This window comes from Eschrichtius robustus, chromosome 17, assembly GCF_028021215.1.
Source record: "Eschrichtius robustus isolate mEscRob2 chromosome 17, mEscRob2.pri, whole genome shotgun sequence".
Classification (NCBI taxonomy): domain Eukaryota; kingdom Metazoa; phylum Chordata; class Mammalia; order Artiodactyla; family Eschrichtiidae; genus Eschrichtius; species Eschrichtius robustus.
The window spans coordinates 76,570,394-76,588,604 of NC_090840.1; the positions used below are offsets into that span (position 1 = coordinate 76,570,394).

The following is an 18,211-nucleotide window of genomic DNA, read 5'->3' on the forward strand; positions in this document are numbered from 1 at the left end:
TGAGGCTCTCACGTTCCATACTCATACAATCAGGTAGTTCATTGTATTTTCATCTCTTCTGCTTCAACTCCAGACAATGCATTTTCCCTTCTCCTGATGAAGATCAATGCTTCTTCCTCATCTCTCGATCCCCCTCTAACTTCTTCAGCAACGTCCTCCTACAGTGATCCTTTTCTTTCTTCTTTCTTTCTCCTCTCCTCCTCCACTTCCTGTAAGTGTCTCCTATAAGAAAAAGTACAAGGTGCCCTGGAGCCTGCAGACACTTGTGACTACCAACCTCTCTTCATTCTCATCCAAACTTCTCAAACTAGTTTTCTCCACTGCCTATTCCTACTTCTCTCCATGTCCATTCACATCTCAGGCTGAAATGAAATGAAACTGGAGCAGGTCAGACTGCCAGCCAAAATGGGAAAACCTCTATACGAATCCCTGTCCAAGTCTTCCTGGACACCCCTGCAAATTGGTGTGGTGATCACACCCAAGTTCATAAATCTCCTGACTCTCTATGCTCTAGTTATGCCGCATCTGTTTTCCTTGTGCCTGGCCCCTTCAAGGATTTATTTTTTGCTTATCTACTGTCTTAAATGTTGGTGATTGCTATGGTTCTGTCCTTGACTCACTGCGTGGTTCAAAGTTTACATACTTCCCTGGGCTATCTCGTTCACTCTCAGCCTTTCATGTGTGAGTCTCTAAAATCCTATTTCCAAGTCGGTTCTCCTTGGGCTTCAAGCTCTTATGTCTCATGCTGGGTTGCCCTTGCGCTCCTCAAATCATAAATGCTGCACCTGAATGCATTTCCTCTCCACCTAAACCTGTTCCTAATCCTTCATTCTCTGACTCAGTTGGTGGCACCAGCATTGACAAGTCATCAAAGTTAGAAACACTGAGTCAACCTTGACTCTTTCTTCCCCATGATATTCAGATTCAATAAATTACCAAGCCTGCCTGGGTTTCTTTGTGTCTCCTAAATATTTTTTTCTAACCCTCCCATCATTTCTTTCTATCAGGCCCTTCCTGTTTTCCTCCTTGGCTATTGATATGAGAGCCTCGTCCTGGGTTCAGGACTGGTCTTATCTCATCCAAAGGCATGCTCCATAGGGCAGCCAGAGTGACATTTCAATGATACAATATTGACCATGGCTCTCCTATTCTTAAAGCCCTCCAACTGCCCTCAGGACAAAGCTGAGACACATGAGCATGACATATATTCACATATTCCTGCACGCCCCTCCTCCTGTCTCTTCAGCTTCATTGCCTGCAATTCCCTGTGTTGCACCTTGTGTCCCAGAAACACCGAAGCATTTGTACTTTTTGTGTCCACTGTAGCGGATGCTGTAGGTGCCCTGCCTGCTTTCTCTCTTCCAAGGTCCGGCAGTCAGCCAGCCCTTGCGTTTCTTTGCATGGAGTTTTTCTGTGGCCACTAGAGGGCACTCTGCCCATGTGAGCTGCAGGCTGAAAGCTCCAGGAAATCAATGCCCCCTCAGGAGCTGCTCTTAACAAATGACTGATGGGAACAGGTGTAGAGTTCTCAGTAACTTCACACCTTGGGCCAGATAACTCTGAGGGATGCTTTCTACACCATCGTCCGAATTCTCCACTGGGATTCAGCTCCAGTCGCCCACAGAGGTAACTAGTCTGATAATGCCTCATTAATGGGTTACTTTCCTTTCCCTACCTTCCTTCTTACTCTCCTGTCTACCTGGGTGGGTTTCCTGGGACCACTTCCAAGCAAATTACTTGCACTCGAATCTTCGTCTGAAGGTAAGCTTCTGGAAGAAGCGAAACGAAGACGCACATGCTTCAGTGCTTTCATTTTTACTGTCTGTGCCTGGATGGGATATGTCCTTCCTTCCTTGCAATTAGCAACCCTAACCAGGCTAACTCTTGTTTTCTGCCTTCACTAGCCACCTAGGTACCCTGTCTTCCTGCAAACCTTCCCAGACTCACCGATGGGGGCAGGAGACTGACTCGGGCTGTGGCAGCACCTGGGTAACTCTACACAGAGCCCTCGCCACCTGCATTATTGCCTTTAAAATGTCCATCTCTTCCTTTATGTGTGGAGTCTGCGAGGGCAAAGACTCCATGCCATTTATACCTTAGTGCATTCAAATCATCCAATTAGTATGCTTTGGATGCCTGCAATGTAATGCATGCCCTATACAGGGTCTGGTACAAGGTAAACACTCCACATTTTGTTGAGTTAATGACTGCTTAGCCTGTGTAGGAAACATTAAAGCTTACGAAGCACTTTCATATGAATTCAATGCTTTAGCCCTTGCAAGTACCCTGTGAAGCAGGTACGATTATTATACCCACTCTACAGATAAGGAAAATGAACAGGGAGGAGTTAAGACATTGGGATCATGCTGTTGGGAGCAGAAGAGAGGGAGGTAAAGACGTCCAGGGTCTTCCTCACTCTGCATAGCTGGGTGAAAGATGGTGTCCCTGATTCATGATCAGCTGACTTGAGCTTAAGTGTAGATGGATCTGAACGGATGCTTTCATTAGTCCTTGCTCAAAAGCGCAGAGGTGGCTGGTGACCAGCTGGATTGGGTTGGGTTGGGGGGCAGTGTGGACTGCAGCCAAGGAGCAGAGCAATGGTACATGGCTTTCTGAGGCTGGGCCATTCACCTTGGCCTTGAACAATGGAGTGGTACTGCAGGAGAAGTCGGACTGTCTGCTGTGTGGGTCCAAGAACCTGCACAAGCAAACCTACAGGACTGCATCCTCCAAATGGCTGTGATATGGTGGGAAGAAAAGTCTCTGTTTACTCAGCTTCCTATTGTATTAGTTTGCTCAAGCTGCCGTAACAAAGTGCCACAGACTGGGTGGCTTAAATATCAGAAGTTTATCTTCTCACAGTTCTGGAGTCTTGGAAGTCTAAGATCAAGGTGTTGGCAGGGTTGGTTCCTCCTGAGGGTGCGCCCCATGGCTTACACATGGCCTTCTTCTCCCTGTGTCTTCATATGGTGTCTCTTTGATGTGTGTCTGTGTCCTAATTTCCTCTTCTTATAAGGACACCAGGCACATTAGATGACCTCATTCTCCTTCCCCCTCCCTCCGATCTTCTACCCAGTGTCCCAAATTGATGACCCCCCGCTGGGTGTCAAGGGCTTGCAAGGTCGTTGACGTGCCCATGCACGTCGGCCCCCTCCCCCTCCAAGCCAGAAGGGAGAAGGGGGTGGGGGGACTTGGAGGGGCACTTGGGAGAGCTCCAGCCAGCTGCCCACACATTTAAAGATGTCCCCATCAATTGACTTGCTCCAATCAACCACTCTGAGTGTGCCATCTGTTTCTTTCTATTTTGGGTTCAAAGAAGATAAAAACACTGTAAACTGGGGAGGGATTGATGAGTATAGAAGGCTATTATTGTTTTATCGTCATCCGCCTCTAGCTGGATGTACAGGTTTGGGCTTCGCAGAGGATTCTGAGTGTATGAACGCTTCCCCCTCCGCCCCCCACTCGGAAGCCAAGATGAAGACTTTGGTCTCCTCTTTGCGCAGGGAACCAGAGTCCAGTCCTTCACTGGCCCAAGCCTGTCTGATTCCAAGCCCTGTGTGTCTTATACTAAGTTAAGCCACCTCTCTGCGGGGGAAAAAACAATCTCTGAGACTGTTGTCCTTATTAGTATCCTCAGGTCTCCACTCAAACGTCATGTCCTCAGAGAGACCTTCCAGGACCCCCCAGTGTAAATGCCCCCTTTTCACACATGCTGTTCCCTTATTTAGCTTCTTCTACCCTCACAGAACTTAGCACTACCAGGCTCTATGTTACATATTTATTAGTTTTAATGTCTGTTTTCCCAGGAAAACATGTGCCTCATAACAGAAAGGATTTTGCCTTCTTTGTTCACCGTTTGAACCCCAGGATCTAGAATTAACACCTGGCACATGGTTGGCCCTCAAGAAATCCTTGCTGGACGAGTGACTGAATGAGTGGGTGAGAGGTGGAGCTGGGAGTGGGAAAAAGTAGAAAAAGTAATGATGGCTCATATTTGTCAGAAATAATAATAGCAACAACCGGAATGCTCGTAAAAGGTGCCAAACCCCACTTAAGCCCTTTACGCATAATAACACATGTAAAGGTTGTAACATACAGTTGGGAAGTACTGTTACTTTGGAGATGAGGAAAATGAGGTCCGGAGAGGTTCACCACTTGTTCATGGTCACAAAATAATGAGAGGAAGAGCCAGGACTGAATGCAAGGCACCAGACTTTCAAGTGCACCAAATGACTTTTCTCTACTGAGCCCCCCTTACAGCCGGCTGCATTGGACACTTCACGTGCTCTTACCCAGCTGACTTCTCACACCAACTCAGCAAGGTTGGTATTATTTCCTCATCAGCTGGATGACAAAATGGACTCAGAGAGGTTGGGTAAGCTGCCCCAAGTCACACAGCTAGTTAGTGGCAGAGACGGAATTTGTGCTGTGCGGACTGTCCAGCACCTGAGACAGCTGCCCTTGTCAGTGTCCTTTCAGCAGGTCTAATAAGCCAGGATGAGTCAGCAGGTTTCCTGGGACTCAGCGAGAGCCTGCCTGACACTGATGACCCAGCCCAGCTGGCCTTATCAGCAAGAAAGTCCCTGCCTGGGGTGGTGAGTCCTATTCTAAGCCGAAAGTCCAGTGGTATAGCAGAAGCTGCCAGCACCTCTGTGTGGGTGACACAGCTGGAACAGACTGAGACAGGATGCTCCGGAGGGCAAGGCTCTGTCCACTGCCCTGTGCTTGGATGGTTTGAGTTATCTCTTGTCACCGCTCCCCCTTCTCTGCCACTCACGCCCTAACAGCAAGGTGGAGGGAAAAAAACCCAAAATCCGGCTTTGAAGTTACACATACCTGGACTTGAATTCCAGCTCACTCTGCACTAGCTCTGTGACCTTGGGCAAGTTCCTTTACTTCTCTGAGCCTCAGCTTCTTCATCGATGAAATGGGGATAACCATTCTTATCTCCTTATTGCCTGCATCCACGGGCACTGCTGTTGCCCCATGAAAGCTGGAACCCAAACTCACAAATGTCCCCCAATCAGATATCCAGAGGTTTGTATCACAGTTCAGGTTTGTAGCAAGAGGAGAAGCTAGAAATGCCTCTTATGGAAACAGAGCACGAAATTGGGAGTTCTTGCAGGCTACAGCTGTCGTGCCTCTGCCTGTCACCCCTTCACATCTTACACTACTCTGCCCGTGTCTCCTACACACACACACACCCCCCCCCACACACAAACACTGAAGTCTTCCACACATACATTCCTATTTACACACATCCCAATCCTTCCGAACACCTACACAGTATAAGTCCTGCCACGCAGACACCTCCCATAACCATCATACACACACGTACACACTGCCTCATCTGGACAAACTCCCAGGGGCAGCATGGGTAGCGGCACAGTAAGGGGGTAACGTGGCACAGATGGAAGAAATCTGAGGGACTGGATTAGAGTCATAGCTTAAATAGAGGAACATCACGGACCTCTCTGAACCCCAGTTTCTTCATCACTAACGTGGGGATGACAGAACTCTCCTCTTAAGGTTGTGAATAGAATGAAAGATCATTTTCATCCATTGCCTGTCTTAGTACCTGGCACACAGTAGGTGTTCAGAAAATGGTATTACATCATAATGTGTAGATTCTCCAGGCAATGTGAAAATTTTCTCTGTTTAAGCCTAGCCGAGTATGAACTGTTTAAATATTAATAAAACAACAAATAGGCTTGACAAGACTTTCTACTGAAAATGTCTTATACATGGGATTAAGGCTGAACCTGACATTTACCTTGCTCAGTGGGGGTTTGGCCCGAATAACAGCTGGGGTCTTGGCATCTCTGGTTGGTTTCCTTCCTTTCAGGATGAAGCCAGTGCCCTCTTGCTCTTCCCCACTGGTTCCAAATATCTCTTTGTGTTGGTGTCTTGATTGAAAGCAGCTTTCCTTTCGTTTCTTTTTGGATCTTCCCTCTGAGGGCTCCAGTGTTTCATCTGCTCTGTCTGGTGGTCACGGTTGATGTGCAACGACATTCTCTCTGCTTTCCTGGCTTTGTTAAGAAGCTCTTGTAACAAATCCCCTGACCTTAGGTAGCCTTAAGGAAACCAGGCCTGAACCCAGTTCCAGAGAACCCCATCTGTTGAAGGTGTTTGGTGCCTTAATCTGCATCCAAGAGACTCTCAAGGGCCTGAGTTCATCAAGAGCTGATTGTTCAAGCAGCACATGACTCATGCCCTTGGCTTCTCTCCCACTGGTCTTTCTGCAGATGCTTGGATGGGAAATGAATGCTGTAGGTCTCCCCCATTTCTACCCTAAGGCAAAGGTCACAAACCCAGATGTCTTCAGGGGATCAGTGGGTCACATAAGTGTCAGGGTAAGGATGGATGTATTGGAGAGCCCATTCCATGCCTAAAGGCAACAAATCTACCAGTTAAAACAAATACGCAAGCCAACCAATCACCCAGCTGCTGGCTTGCTGATCAGATCTGTCTCAGAGGCAGCCAGTTTGTGACCTTTGTTCTATGGGTTTTGTGCCCCCTGTTCAGCTTAGTTTGAAAATCCATATGGAAGGGTGGTCCTAGTGCAGTCTCCCAGACAACCGACTTTGCCTTTGTAGCATCCTCGGCAAGGGCTCTCCTCTCACCCCTTGAAAGTTTCAGCAAGGGAGCTCACCGTTCCAGTTCTTCCACAAACCTTTAATGTGCAGGACCACAGGGGAGGTACACTGTACCGTGAGGATCAGTGGTGACCAAGGCCGATGTGGTCCCTGCCCTTGCGGGTCTCCATCATCACAAGATTCCTCATAATGCAGAGTACAGAGATATCCCCTGTGGACTGTCCTGTTTGCCCTCTGGAGTCTCGCTGAGTAAGGCCAGTCCCTCTCATGGGATAACTGTTCAGGCATTTAAAGGCATCTTTCACTTCCCTCTTGAGTTACCTTTTTCTAGGTGGTTAAAGTGTGAGCCAAATGGTTTTTTTTTTTTTTTTTTCATTTCTCACCTCCCACATCCACTCCATTATGGAGCCCTATTGATTCCAACTTGTAAAGGTACCTGGAATTCATCCACTTCTCTCCATTTTACTGCCAAATCCTAGGCCTCCTCATCAGGTCCTTTCCTGGGCTCTTTTAGGGTCTCCTAACTGGCTTCCGGTCTTGTGACCCTTTTATCCATACTCTATCAGCAGCCAATCAGATTAGGGAACACTTAAATTTTCCAAAGGCTCCCGTAGCACTTAAAAGGGTGCCTCAAACCCTACTATAGTCCATAAGACCTGACTGCCAGGCTCTGGCCCAGGCTTTCCTCATATCACTCACTACCCTTCATCCTTGGAATGGGTCGAATGGTGTACCCCTCAAATTCATGTCCACCCAGAACCTCAGAATATGCCCTTATTTGGAAACAGGGTCTTTGCAAATGTAATTATAGAGAGAGCCCTAAATCTAAGAGCCCTCATAAGACAGGAGGACACATGTCCTTATAAGGAGGGAGAAGGCCATGTGACCCAGGCAGAGATTAGAGTGATGTGGCCACAAGCCAAGGAGCACTTGGGGACCACCAGAAGCTGGAAGAGGAGGAAGGATTCTTCCCGAGAGACTTCAGAGGGAGCTTGGTGTTGGCAGCTTGATTTCAGACTTCTGGCCCCCAGAACCATGAGAGAATACATTTCTGTTGTTTTTAGCCATGCAGTTTGTGGTATGTGCTACAACGGCCTTGGGAAACGGGTACAATTTCTTACCCTGGCCTTCCTGTTCTCCCCAAGCTCATCCTTGCCCTGCGCCTCTGCTTGTGCTGTTCTCTCTTTCCTGGATAGTCCTGCCTCTTCCCCACTCTCTTGGTGGGACTTGGTCCTTCCTATCATTCAGCCACAGATCAGATGTGGCCTCCTCTGAGCGGTTCCCCTGACCACACCTGCCCTGGCCAGTTGCTACCAGCAGGTGATCTTTGTTCACCCATCAGAGCACCCGTCATAATGTGAAGTGCCCTCACAATGTGTTTCTGAACTAGGTTGTTATCTGTCTGCCCCCGCTTGAATATAAGCTACGTGACGGCAAGTCCTTGTGTATTTAATTCACCACGAGAGTCCCAGAGCCTTTTAGGGGGCTAGCATGGTGCCTCTCCCACAGTCTGTGCCTTATAAATATTTTTTGAATGTTTGTTGTGACTCAGATTCCTGGAAGGTTTACAGTTTGCTTTGCTCAGAGAAAGCTGCCCTTTTGTGGTCAAAGGCTAAGCCTTATTTCACTTATTTTAGTGTCCTCAAGCTTCATCCATGTTGTAGCATGTGTCAGAATTTACTTCTTTCTTTTTCTTTAATTAATTAATTAATTAATTTTTATTTTTTTTGGCTGCGTTGAGTCTTCGTTGCTGCATGCGGGCTTTCTCTAGTTGTGGCGAGCGGGGGCGACTATTTGTTGTGGTGCGCGGGCTTCTCATTGCGGTGGCTTCTCTTGTTGCGGAGCATGGGCTCTAGGTGCGCGGGCTTCAGTAGTTGTGGTTCGTGGGCTCAGTAGTTGTGGCTCGCGGGCTCAGTAGTTGTGGCTCGCGGGCTCTAGAGCGCAGGCTCAGTAGTTGTGGCGCACGGGCTTAGCTGCTCCGCGGCATGTGGGATCTTCCCAGACCAGGGCTCGAACCCGTGTCCCCCTGCATTGGCAGGCGGATTCTTAACCACTGTGCCACCAGGGAAGTCTCTACTTCTTTTTAAAGACTGAATAACATTACACTCTATGTATAGACCACATTTTGCTTATCCATTTGTCTCTTGGGCGCTTTCAACTTTTGGCTGTTTTAAATAATGTTGCTATGAATATGAATGTGCAAATATCTCCTTGCGACCCTACTTTCAATCCTTTTGGTTATATAACCCCGAACTGGAATTGTTTTATACACACACACACACACACACACACACACACACGCATAAAACTTTAAAATTCCAATTCAGTCTTGCCCTAGAGCTCTTACTACGTCCATCTTACACATGAGGTACCGGATGGTGGGGAGGCCACGTGTGCATCTCACAGTGCTGGACAGTTTGGGCGGCCTGGCACCACGTGGCTGGCCTGGTCTCCACGCTCATGGGCTCACAGGAGGACAGGGAAATCCTCCCCGCGCTTGGGATCAGTGACCAGTGCGTCCAATCGCAGCCCTCCCGCGGCGACCCGTCCTCCGGGGCCAGGCCAGCCTGGGCTCACCTCGTTGTCCCGGTCCTTCTCCAGGAAGTGGCGGGCCACGTGACTGGGCAGAATGTTCCGGAGCATGTTCTCATTGTGTTCCCGCAGCTCCTTCATCTCGTTGATCTCCTCTTTGGCCTGAACTCGCCAGAGGAAGTCCAGGCGTGCTGTGTACTCCAGCTGCGGGCCAGGGGACAGAAGGGGAAGGAAAGGTTTCAGGCACACGCACGTGGGAGGCGGACAAGGCTTCTCCAGAGCCCCTCACAGACGAAACAGAGCCTGAGCTGAACAGTCTGGGAGGCCTTTTGCCTGACATGAAGAGATCAGAATGTGATAGATTTTATAGGGCTGCGTCCCTCCCCTTCCCAGGATTATGGCACCTATGATTTTGTAACTGTTTGTGCCCTCCACTGTACTGTAAGTGCCATGAGGTCAGGGGTCCTCTCACCAGCTCAGCGTCACATCCTTACCATGTAGCAGTGTGCCTGGCACACAGGGAAGGTGTTCAGTCACTATTTGTTGACTCAACAAATAAGTTACAATAATAAAGCCAGCTAACACTCGTTGGATGGTACCAGGCACTATTCTAAGGAATATACATATATGAACTCCTTTCATCCATACAGCAAACCTCATAGGAAGGTATTATTATAGATCCTTATTTTACAGATGAGAAAACTGAAGCAAACTGGTTAAGTCCCTTGACCAAAGTCACACACTCGTTAGTGGGGAAGCCAAGATTTGAGTTTAACCCCAGAGTCCAATTCTAGAGTCTGAGCTCAGTCGAGGCAATAAGGAAGAAATGCATGAGCTAATAATGGAAGGATAGTGGATCTAGTTGTGAGACCAATATGGCCTAGAGTCCTGGTCCCACATTCAAGCACTGTAACCTGGCCTAGTGCCTACGTCTCTGTTTCCTCATCTCTAAAATTGGGATGAACGCTCATGACCAGGCAAGCTTGGAATAGGAATTATTTAGGAAGTTATAGGTAGAGCATGTGACTCGTAGGAGGTATTTAATACCCATTAGTTCCCTCTTGTCCTAGCATCCCTTTTCATTGGAAAGTGGAGAGCTTCCTTTCTAAAGAATTTCACAAACTGTATTTACCACAGCTTTGGGAAATGTCATTATTTCAAAGACTTTAACTATTAAAATGAACAATATGCTGCACCATTAAACACATGGTTAGATGCCTTGAATTCAAGGGCTTAAAAAAATTCAGCTAGTTCTTTTCTTTCTCTTACGTGCAAATCTCAGTGGATGGCAAAAGTATGAGAAAACAGAGGTGCAAGGTTATTCATTCAGCAGAATATGTAATAGGAAAAGCTGGAAACAATCCAAGTGTACATTCTGTTGGTTGAATAAACTATTATATACAGCTATAAAAAGAAACAAAGAATATTTCTCTGTACGTACTTTGATGGGCTGGCCTCTGAGGTGGAGAAATGCATGTAGAGTTTGCCATTATTGATCTAAGGAAAGGATATATCTACATCTCTCTCTCCATATATATTTCTTTATTTCTTTATTTAAAAATTGAGGTGTAAAAAACCCATAAAAAATCATTACCGATGAGATGAGGAAGGGAAGCTTGGGGAGGGGAAATAGAGATAGAATTTAAACTTTTTAAATGATATCTTGTTTTATAAACCTGACTTTTGAATCATGGAAATATTTTACTTAATTATAAAACTAAATGGATTTTTTAAAAGCTCTGTGAAAACAAACAAATAAACAAATGAAGCTACAGGTACAACCACACAGAGAGGAACTATTCCAAATGCCTTTTAACACAATAATTTGATGGCACATTCGTAGAGAGAAATACTCTGAGGCTAGAAAGAGTGCAGCAAGAATCTTAAAAGCATTTATAACAATCACCTTGTAGTGGTGGTGTTTGTAGTATTATTGTTAGATTATGGTATCTGAATTATAGGATAAAGCAAATGAATAACTGTGTTGGTGTCACTGAGAACTCGAATTTTTGGGAAGGGAAAAAGGAGATGCAGATATAAGATTGATGAGGTTAAGTCCGAAGTCTACTGTCCTATGAAAATTGGGAAGTATCACTATGAACTTATGATCTATATGTATTTCCTGGCTCTGCCAACTGAAATCAAGGTCTAGAAACAATGAAAACCTAGTAGCAATGAACAATCTCAGTGTCTAGACTGTGGTTTCAAAATATCAATTCCTACAAAAGGGACCTTGTAGTCTTTGCAGAAAAGGCTGAAATTTAGGGAGGAAAATGTACAAGCCTGGAACATATTTTGGTACCAGAAAGCAAGTAGACTACCAGAGACTGGGGTTATGTTGAAAGGAGTAGACCACCCCACTGTCAAAGATATGACAAGTTGGGCTTCCCTGGTGGCGCAGTGGTTGAGAATCTGCCTGCCAATGCAGGGGACACGGGTTCGAGCCCTGATCTGGGAAGGTCCCACATGCCGCGGAGCAACTAAGCCCGTGCACCACAACTACTGAGCCTGCGCGTCTGGAGCCTGTGCCCCGCAACAAGAGAGGCTGCGACAGTGAGAGGCCCGCGCACTGCGACGAAGAGTGGCCCCCGCTCGCCGCAACTGGAGAAAGCCCTCGCACAGAAACGAAGACCCAACACAGCCAAATAAATAAATAAATTTAAATTAAAAAAAAAAAAAGATATGACAAGTTGAACTTTAATTAAGAATAATAATTGCAATGGATGGAAATGAAAGAAATATGTTAAAATGCAAAAGCTCATAGTGACACTTAAAAAACAAAACCTCATTGATTGCATCTTGATGAGGCTCAGGAACTAGCTTATTGGGAAACTTGGAAAAAATTTCTAGGTAAATTAGGCATTTACCCTGCCTTTGCTTTACGAACTGTACTTAAAGGTTCTCTTTAAAAATGTATTCCAGCTAGCAAATTATGAAATATTGATAGAATTGGAATATCACTACCTAGAATATAAATGAATGTAGGTTATTATCGTCAATAGCTTCTAATATCACAAAAGGGAGATAAGCAGACATTATATGCCTCTTAATAGTAGTTCACGAAATTAACCAATTAAATCTTTTTGCAGAAAAAAATTGAACTTGAATCTCACCAAGTTTCTAGATATAACTACCAATATAGGAAAAACAAAGGACAGAGAAATGTGTTAAATACCCCTATAAAGGGTGCAGTCAACAAACTCTAGACTGAGAGATATTCTAGAGGTCAGTGGCTCTCACAAAATATTGCAAAAAAAAAAAAAAAAAATGGAGGGTGGTCCTATAGATTAAAAAAGAAATGAGACATATCAACCAATGGCGATATATGGACTTAAGTTGGATCCCAACTGAAACAAACTTAAAAAAATATAAACTAATTAGGAAATTGAAACATTGCCTAAAGTCTTGAACATACGAAAGAATTACTGTTTTATTTTTTAAAGTGTGTTAATAGTATTGTGATTAGGCTGAAATTCTCTTTTAGATGCATGTTGAATTATTTACAGATGAAATGATAGGACATTTGGAATTTGCTGCAAAATAATTGGGAAGGAGCAGTGAGCAAAATAAATAGGGATGTAGATGAAAAAAGACTGCACATGAGTTGGTGACTGTCGAAGCTGTGAGTTCATTATACTATTTTACATACTTTCGTATATGTTTAAAATTTTGCAGAAGAATAAATTTTTAAAAACGTTAAGTGGTAGCTGCAGGTTGTATAAAAGAACGCTAGTCCTGTTTTACCATGTTGCTGTGTGACTGTGGGAAATTCATTCAACTTCTTGTATTTTGATTCCCCTTCCAAAAAATGAGGATAATTGCTTTCATCTCGTTTAACGCGAGACATGGATTATCATACGATCTATCGTATGCACCAAATGACATGATGTATGTAAAAGAATTCGGAGATGTCTAAAATGTAGATTAATCGAGTCTTACTATGACTTTAAGGTGTCTGTGGATGAAATCTGATCGAAACTATGCTTTCATTTTTTTTTCCCTCCAGACTCAAGAGCATCGAGTTTTGATTTGTCAAGTTGCAGGACAGGATTTTATCCACAATTTTTTCCATATGAAATGTTTCGTTTCCACCCTTAAAAAATGCAGTATTGGTTAAAGCAAGAGATAATTTTTAAAATTTCTTTCCTTTTGAAATACTCTCATCCGATTGAATTTAAATCAGAACTATGAGTAGGGAAATCTGGAGTTCAGAAGTTGACTTAAGCAAGAATTTTCCAGTTGCAAGACAAGAACATACTTTACATTTTGACTGCAGGTCACTGCATCTAAGGCATGTTCATAGAGAGATATTTTAGTCCAAGTACAGTCCTATCTCTTCACAAAGCCAATCTCGTGAAGGCATGCATCCCATATTTTTCAGACGTCCATGGAAGGAAAGTATTCCGTTTCAGTTTACTAAGTACCTACTGATGTGCTAGGGGCTGGGCATATGGAGATAAGCCTAACAGTCTCTTTGTCAGCTGAGTGGTGATAGGAGAGCACAAAAAAGAAAGAGATCATTTCAACACAGTGTGGTCAGAGCAGACATGAAGAGAAAAGCAAAGCAAAACGAAGGCATGGACACTGAGTTTTTAAAAGCGAACCTTCTTCAGCATTTGCTCAAGAAATGTCAATTGATTTGGAAGTGCACTCTCCTAATTTTTGCCAAACCATTTAGGAACTGGCTACATGAAAAGAGTACCAAGGGAGCTAATACACATTGTTCATATGTTTTGTGCCAGGCTCTTATCACACTAACTAACACTGGCCGAGTTCTTGCCTTGGACCAGGCACTGTTCTGAGCACTTCGTAAGCACTGAAGGTCATTTAATCACACGACAGCTCAACAAGGTAGGTACTTTATTATACCCATTTCACAGCTGAGGAAATGGAGGCATAGTAAGGTGAAGTCAGGTGCCCAAGGACTCACAAATAGAGGCTGGGATTTGAACTCAGGGCATTTTGACTCCAAGCTGTGGCTCTTAACCCCTATAATCTATGTCTATGACCTCATTCAGCCGTTCTCCAACTCTCAATAGATAACTATTAGACTTTTCACTTTGCAGGTAAAGAAATGGCAGGTTTGGGCTGTTGAGCATCTCAAGGTCACCTATTCTCCCAGCAGCACTGCTGGGATGCAAACTTAAGAATTTCGTGCCAAGGCTTGGGTCTTTCTTTCTAAGCTGCACAATTCCAGTGCCTGTCTTTATCAGACCTAGAAGTAAGTGACTGGAGACCTGACCTCATTAATCTCTGTCTCCGTGCACAGGTGTGAGTGACTTCCTCTGCTCTAAATGGAGATGCTGAGGCAAAGCCCAAATCTCAGGGCTGCACGTGAATCAGGCACGAGGTAGGAGGCACCTGACCGTCTGCTCTCTTCTGTCCAACGTTCGGGATGTTCACCTGCCTCGGAGGAAGAGGTGTTTGGCATATCGCTCCCCATATGTGCAGGATGAGCTTTCCCAGTTATACAGTTACATAACCGCCTCTGTCACTCTGGAGATGTAAAATTACACATGCTCCCACTGGGATACTGCTGTGTACCAGGCATCAATGGGGATTATTCAGCCTTTAACAAAAATAGAGGGCCTCTGAGTCACAAGGGAAAACGGTGGAAGCTGGTAGCAAACCCAGGAGTAGACGGACTTGATCCGGATGAACAGGACTCTGATGGATGTTATGAAATGACACTCGAAGTGATGCACTCCTGCAGAAAGCATCCCCTAACAGACAGGCAGCGGCACACGGTGGAAAGTGAACGGACCTAGAAGTTCAAGCGTTTGGATTCCTGTTTCTGTCTGGTCCTCCTTATTGTCTTTGTGACCTCAAGTGACTTGAGTCTCTGCTCCTGCCTTGGGACCAAATGGATACTAATACTTTCTCTGTGTGTTGTGTTCTCTTCTTTGTTGTGTTGTTGTTGTCATTGTTTGTTTGTTTGTTTGTTTTGGCTGTGCTGCACGGCTTGTGGGATTTTAGTTCCCCGACCAGGAATCGAACCTGGGCCCTCAGCAGTGAAAACACAGAGTCCTAACCACTGGACCCCCAGGGAATTCCCTGTTTGTCTCAGACCCTTGCTTTCAGAGTAAAATATTAATAGCTTACAATTTTGGGGCACTTATTCTATGTGCAAACCACTGGGAGAGGTATATTATAATCATATTCTCATGTAATACTATATAACAAACTTATAAAACCTGTTATTATCATATCCATTTTATAGGTGAGAAAACTGAGACAGAAAATTAAGTAAATTACTGAAGGTCACATATTTACTGAGTGGCGGAGTTGGGGTTTGAATCTTACCTACCCCCCTCCAAAGCTTACATCTGTAACTGCTACAGTTATGGGATGTAGTTACATAATTTCAAAACCTTTTGAACGTTAAAAAGAAAAAAGAAATCAGATATCACTTGAGCACTCAGGCCCTCACTATTCACTTACATATTCTTACTTTATACACATCTTCATGTGATGAGGTTATCTGCTTTCCCAGGACAAATGGAGAATAGAATAAACTGAATCAGAATGGTGGAAAGGTTTTGAGGAAGGGAGCACTGAGAGGGGACAAAGTAATTCCTTAAGGTGACAGAGAAGATAGAAACATCCTTCTTATTATGGAACAAAGACCCCTACTCTGAACTTGCTCTCTCTTAGCTATCTCTGAGAATTTCTCACTTGTCAGTTTAAAACCTGTGTGATGGAGTGTACGTATGTTTTTCTCTAGGATTGCCTTGTCTGATCCTGTCTTCACGGCCCTCAAATGGGTTGTCATTTGCATGTCAGACTAAGGAGTCCTCTCCTGTAACTAGAATCCATCAAGATGTGGAGGGCATGACCCCAGCTCTCATAGAAAACCAGAAAGACCTAAATATAGGAATTCTGTAAATGGCCAGACTTTGACATTTGGCTTAGTGTTTCACCATAAATTCAGCTAAAATTGAAAAGCAAGGTAAGGTCATATTGCAGGATTGAATGCCCTTGGCATTGTGAAGATACGCAGACAATTCTTTCTGTCTTTCCCCAATCTAGAAAGTGGAAAGGTGGGGTTTGGAGACAGATCTGGGTTTGAATTCTAGTTCTCTCACTTACTAGCTGAGTAGCCTGACTTTCTTCATCTGTAACACAGGATCCATAATAACGACCATTAGGGTTGTTGAGATGATGCAATGAGATAACACAGGTGAAGTGCCAGGCACATAGTAGGAGCTTGATACATATTAACTCTTGCCCCCTTTTCTTCGATTGCCAAGTTTCATTTACTCTTTTTTCCCCTTGACTACATTTTACCACCCCGCTTTATTACAAATAACTTACGTATGTATCTCTAGCTTCTAGGTTTTTAGCTGTTTCATCCCTGGTTTCTCAGGATGCGTTACCTCCCTGTCTCCATGGTGATTTCTCAGTGGTATGTTTCTATTTCTGCTCTGGCTGATAGTCTTCCTGTTTTGTTTTTTTCCTTTCCTGGTTACTTTGTCAAAGCAGGCACAAAGAGAGATGGGCTGGGATCCAGAGCACAGCAGTGAAGCAGACAGGGCCTGGCTCTACCAGAAAGTGAGAATCTCCCCCGGTGAGGAATGTTCCTGAATTCATGGTCTGAGTCTGCATGGAGAAATCGTACCGGCCGTGGAGAGCAGGTGACACCTCTTGGGTGAAGCCTGTTATAATGCTCCCATGCAGAATAATTTCCTGCTTCTTTGACTCCTGAAGTCCTTGAACAAGTCTGGTCCACACATAGCACATCCCCCATTGCATTATTTAGGGTCCGCTCTCCTCCAGGAGACAGGAGCCCTTGGGGCCAGGGATGGGATTTTGCACAGTGCTAGATCCTGGCAGATGGGGAAGTGGCATCAATACGGTAGGCACTTTATCTACTCAGGACAAATCAGTGATGAAGTGCTTCCTCTATTTCTGTAAGGCAGTGCTCAAAATGCTGCATACAGTCATCTCAAATGATGCTTCAAAACAGCCCTAGTCAGGTGTTACTATCTTATTTTAGAGAGAAGGAAACAGAGGCTCAGGGAGATAAGTTACTTGCCCAAGGCCACAAATTTCTGGGAGGCAGGGCAGGATTGGAACCTTGACCTGGATGATCCTCAAACCTGATGGGGAGTTTGGGATTGACATGTACACACTGCTATATTTAAAAGAGATAACCAACAAGGACCTACAGTATAGCACAGGGAACTCTGCTCAGTACTCTGGAATAACCTAAATGGGAAAAGAATTTTAAAAAGAAGAGATACATGTGTATGTGTAACTGAATCACTTTGCTGTACACCTGAAACTAACACAACATTGTTAATCAACTATACTTCAGTATAAAATAAAAATTAAAACAAAAAACCCCCAAACCTGAATGTTTACCTAGTTTACACAACTCCTATAGTAATAGAACTGGGAGGGGTCCCAGTTTGCCTCAGGCAGAAATTGAAAGCTCTTTTTTTTTTTTAACAATAGTTTTATTGAGAGAGATATACCTAAAGGGAATGAAAACCATATTGCTCACCAAATCATCTCCATCTTAGTTTTTTATTAAGTGGTGCGTACTAGGAATTGATTCTTTAAGAATCACAGCTTGCTGGGAATTCCCTGGAGGTTCAGTGGTTAGGACGTGGCGCCTTCACTGCCGGGGCCCGGGTTCAACCCCTGGTCAGGACACTAAGATCCTGCAAGCCACGCAGTGAGGCCAAAGGAAAAAAAACAAAAAAAAAAGAAGAAAAAAAAAAATCACCACTTGCTGCAAGCAACTAGAAGTCCTTTATTGCAGAGATGACTGGCTGCCTCTCAGGTGAATTTTACGGCGATGGGAAATGCCAGGTAATCAACGGCAGTTAGAGGAAAATGTCAGATTACCTGCTGTCCGTGGTAGAAGACAGCGAGGAGGAACATGGCCATCAGCAGCAGTGACGCCTCCTTGGTCCCCAGGAAATCTCTGTTGGAAGAAGAAATGCAAATGGTGGCATGGTTATTGACAACCATGGAGGGACTTCAAGGAGGCCCATTAGGAAACTGAGGTTCAGACCGGGGTGGGAAAAAAAGAAGGAAGCAGTTGTTTTTTGAGCTCCCACTATACGATAGGGGCT

General features: G+C 44.7%; 1 protein-coding gene across 1 annotated transcript in view; it reads right to left on the minus strand.

Annotated features, from left to right (window-relative positions):
* ADCY8 (adenylate cyclase 8) overlaps positions 1 to 18,211 on the minus strand; it is a 235,889-nt gene that overhangs the window by 18,661 nt on the left and 199,017 nt on the right. Inside the window, exons 13-14 of the mRNA XM_068525423.1 lie at positions 17,982 to 18,060; positions 9,174 to 9,332 (exon numbers count right to left, since the gene is read on the minus strand). Coding sequence (XP_068381524.1) covers positions 9,174 to 9,332; positions 17,982 to 18,060 — 238 coding nt within the window. The remainder of the gene's footprint in view (positions 1 to 9,173; positions 9,333 to 17,981; positions 18,061 to 18,211) is intronic.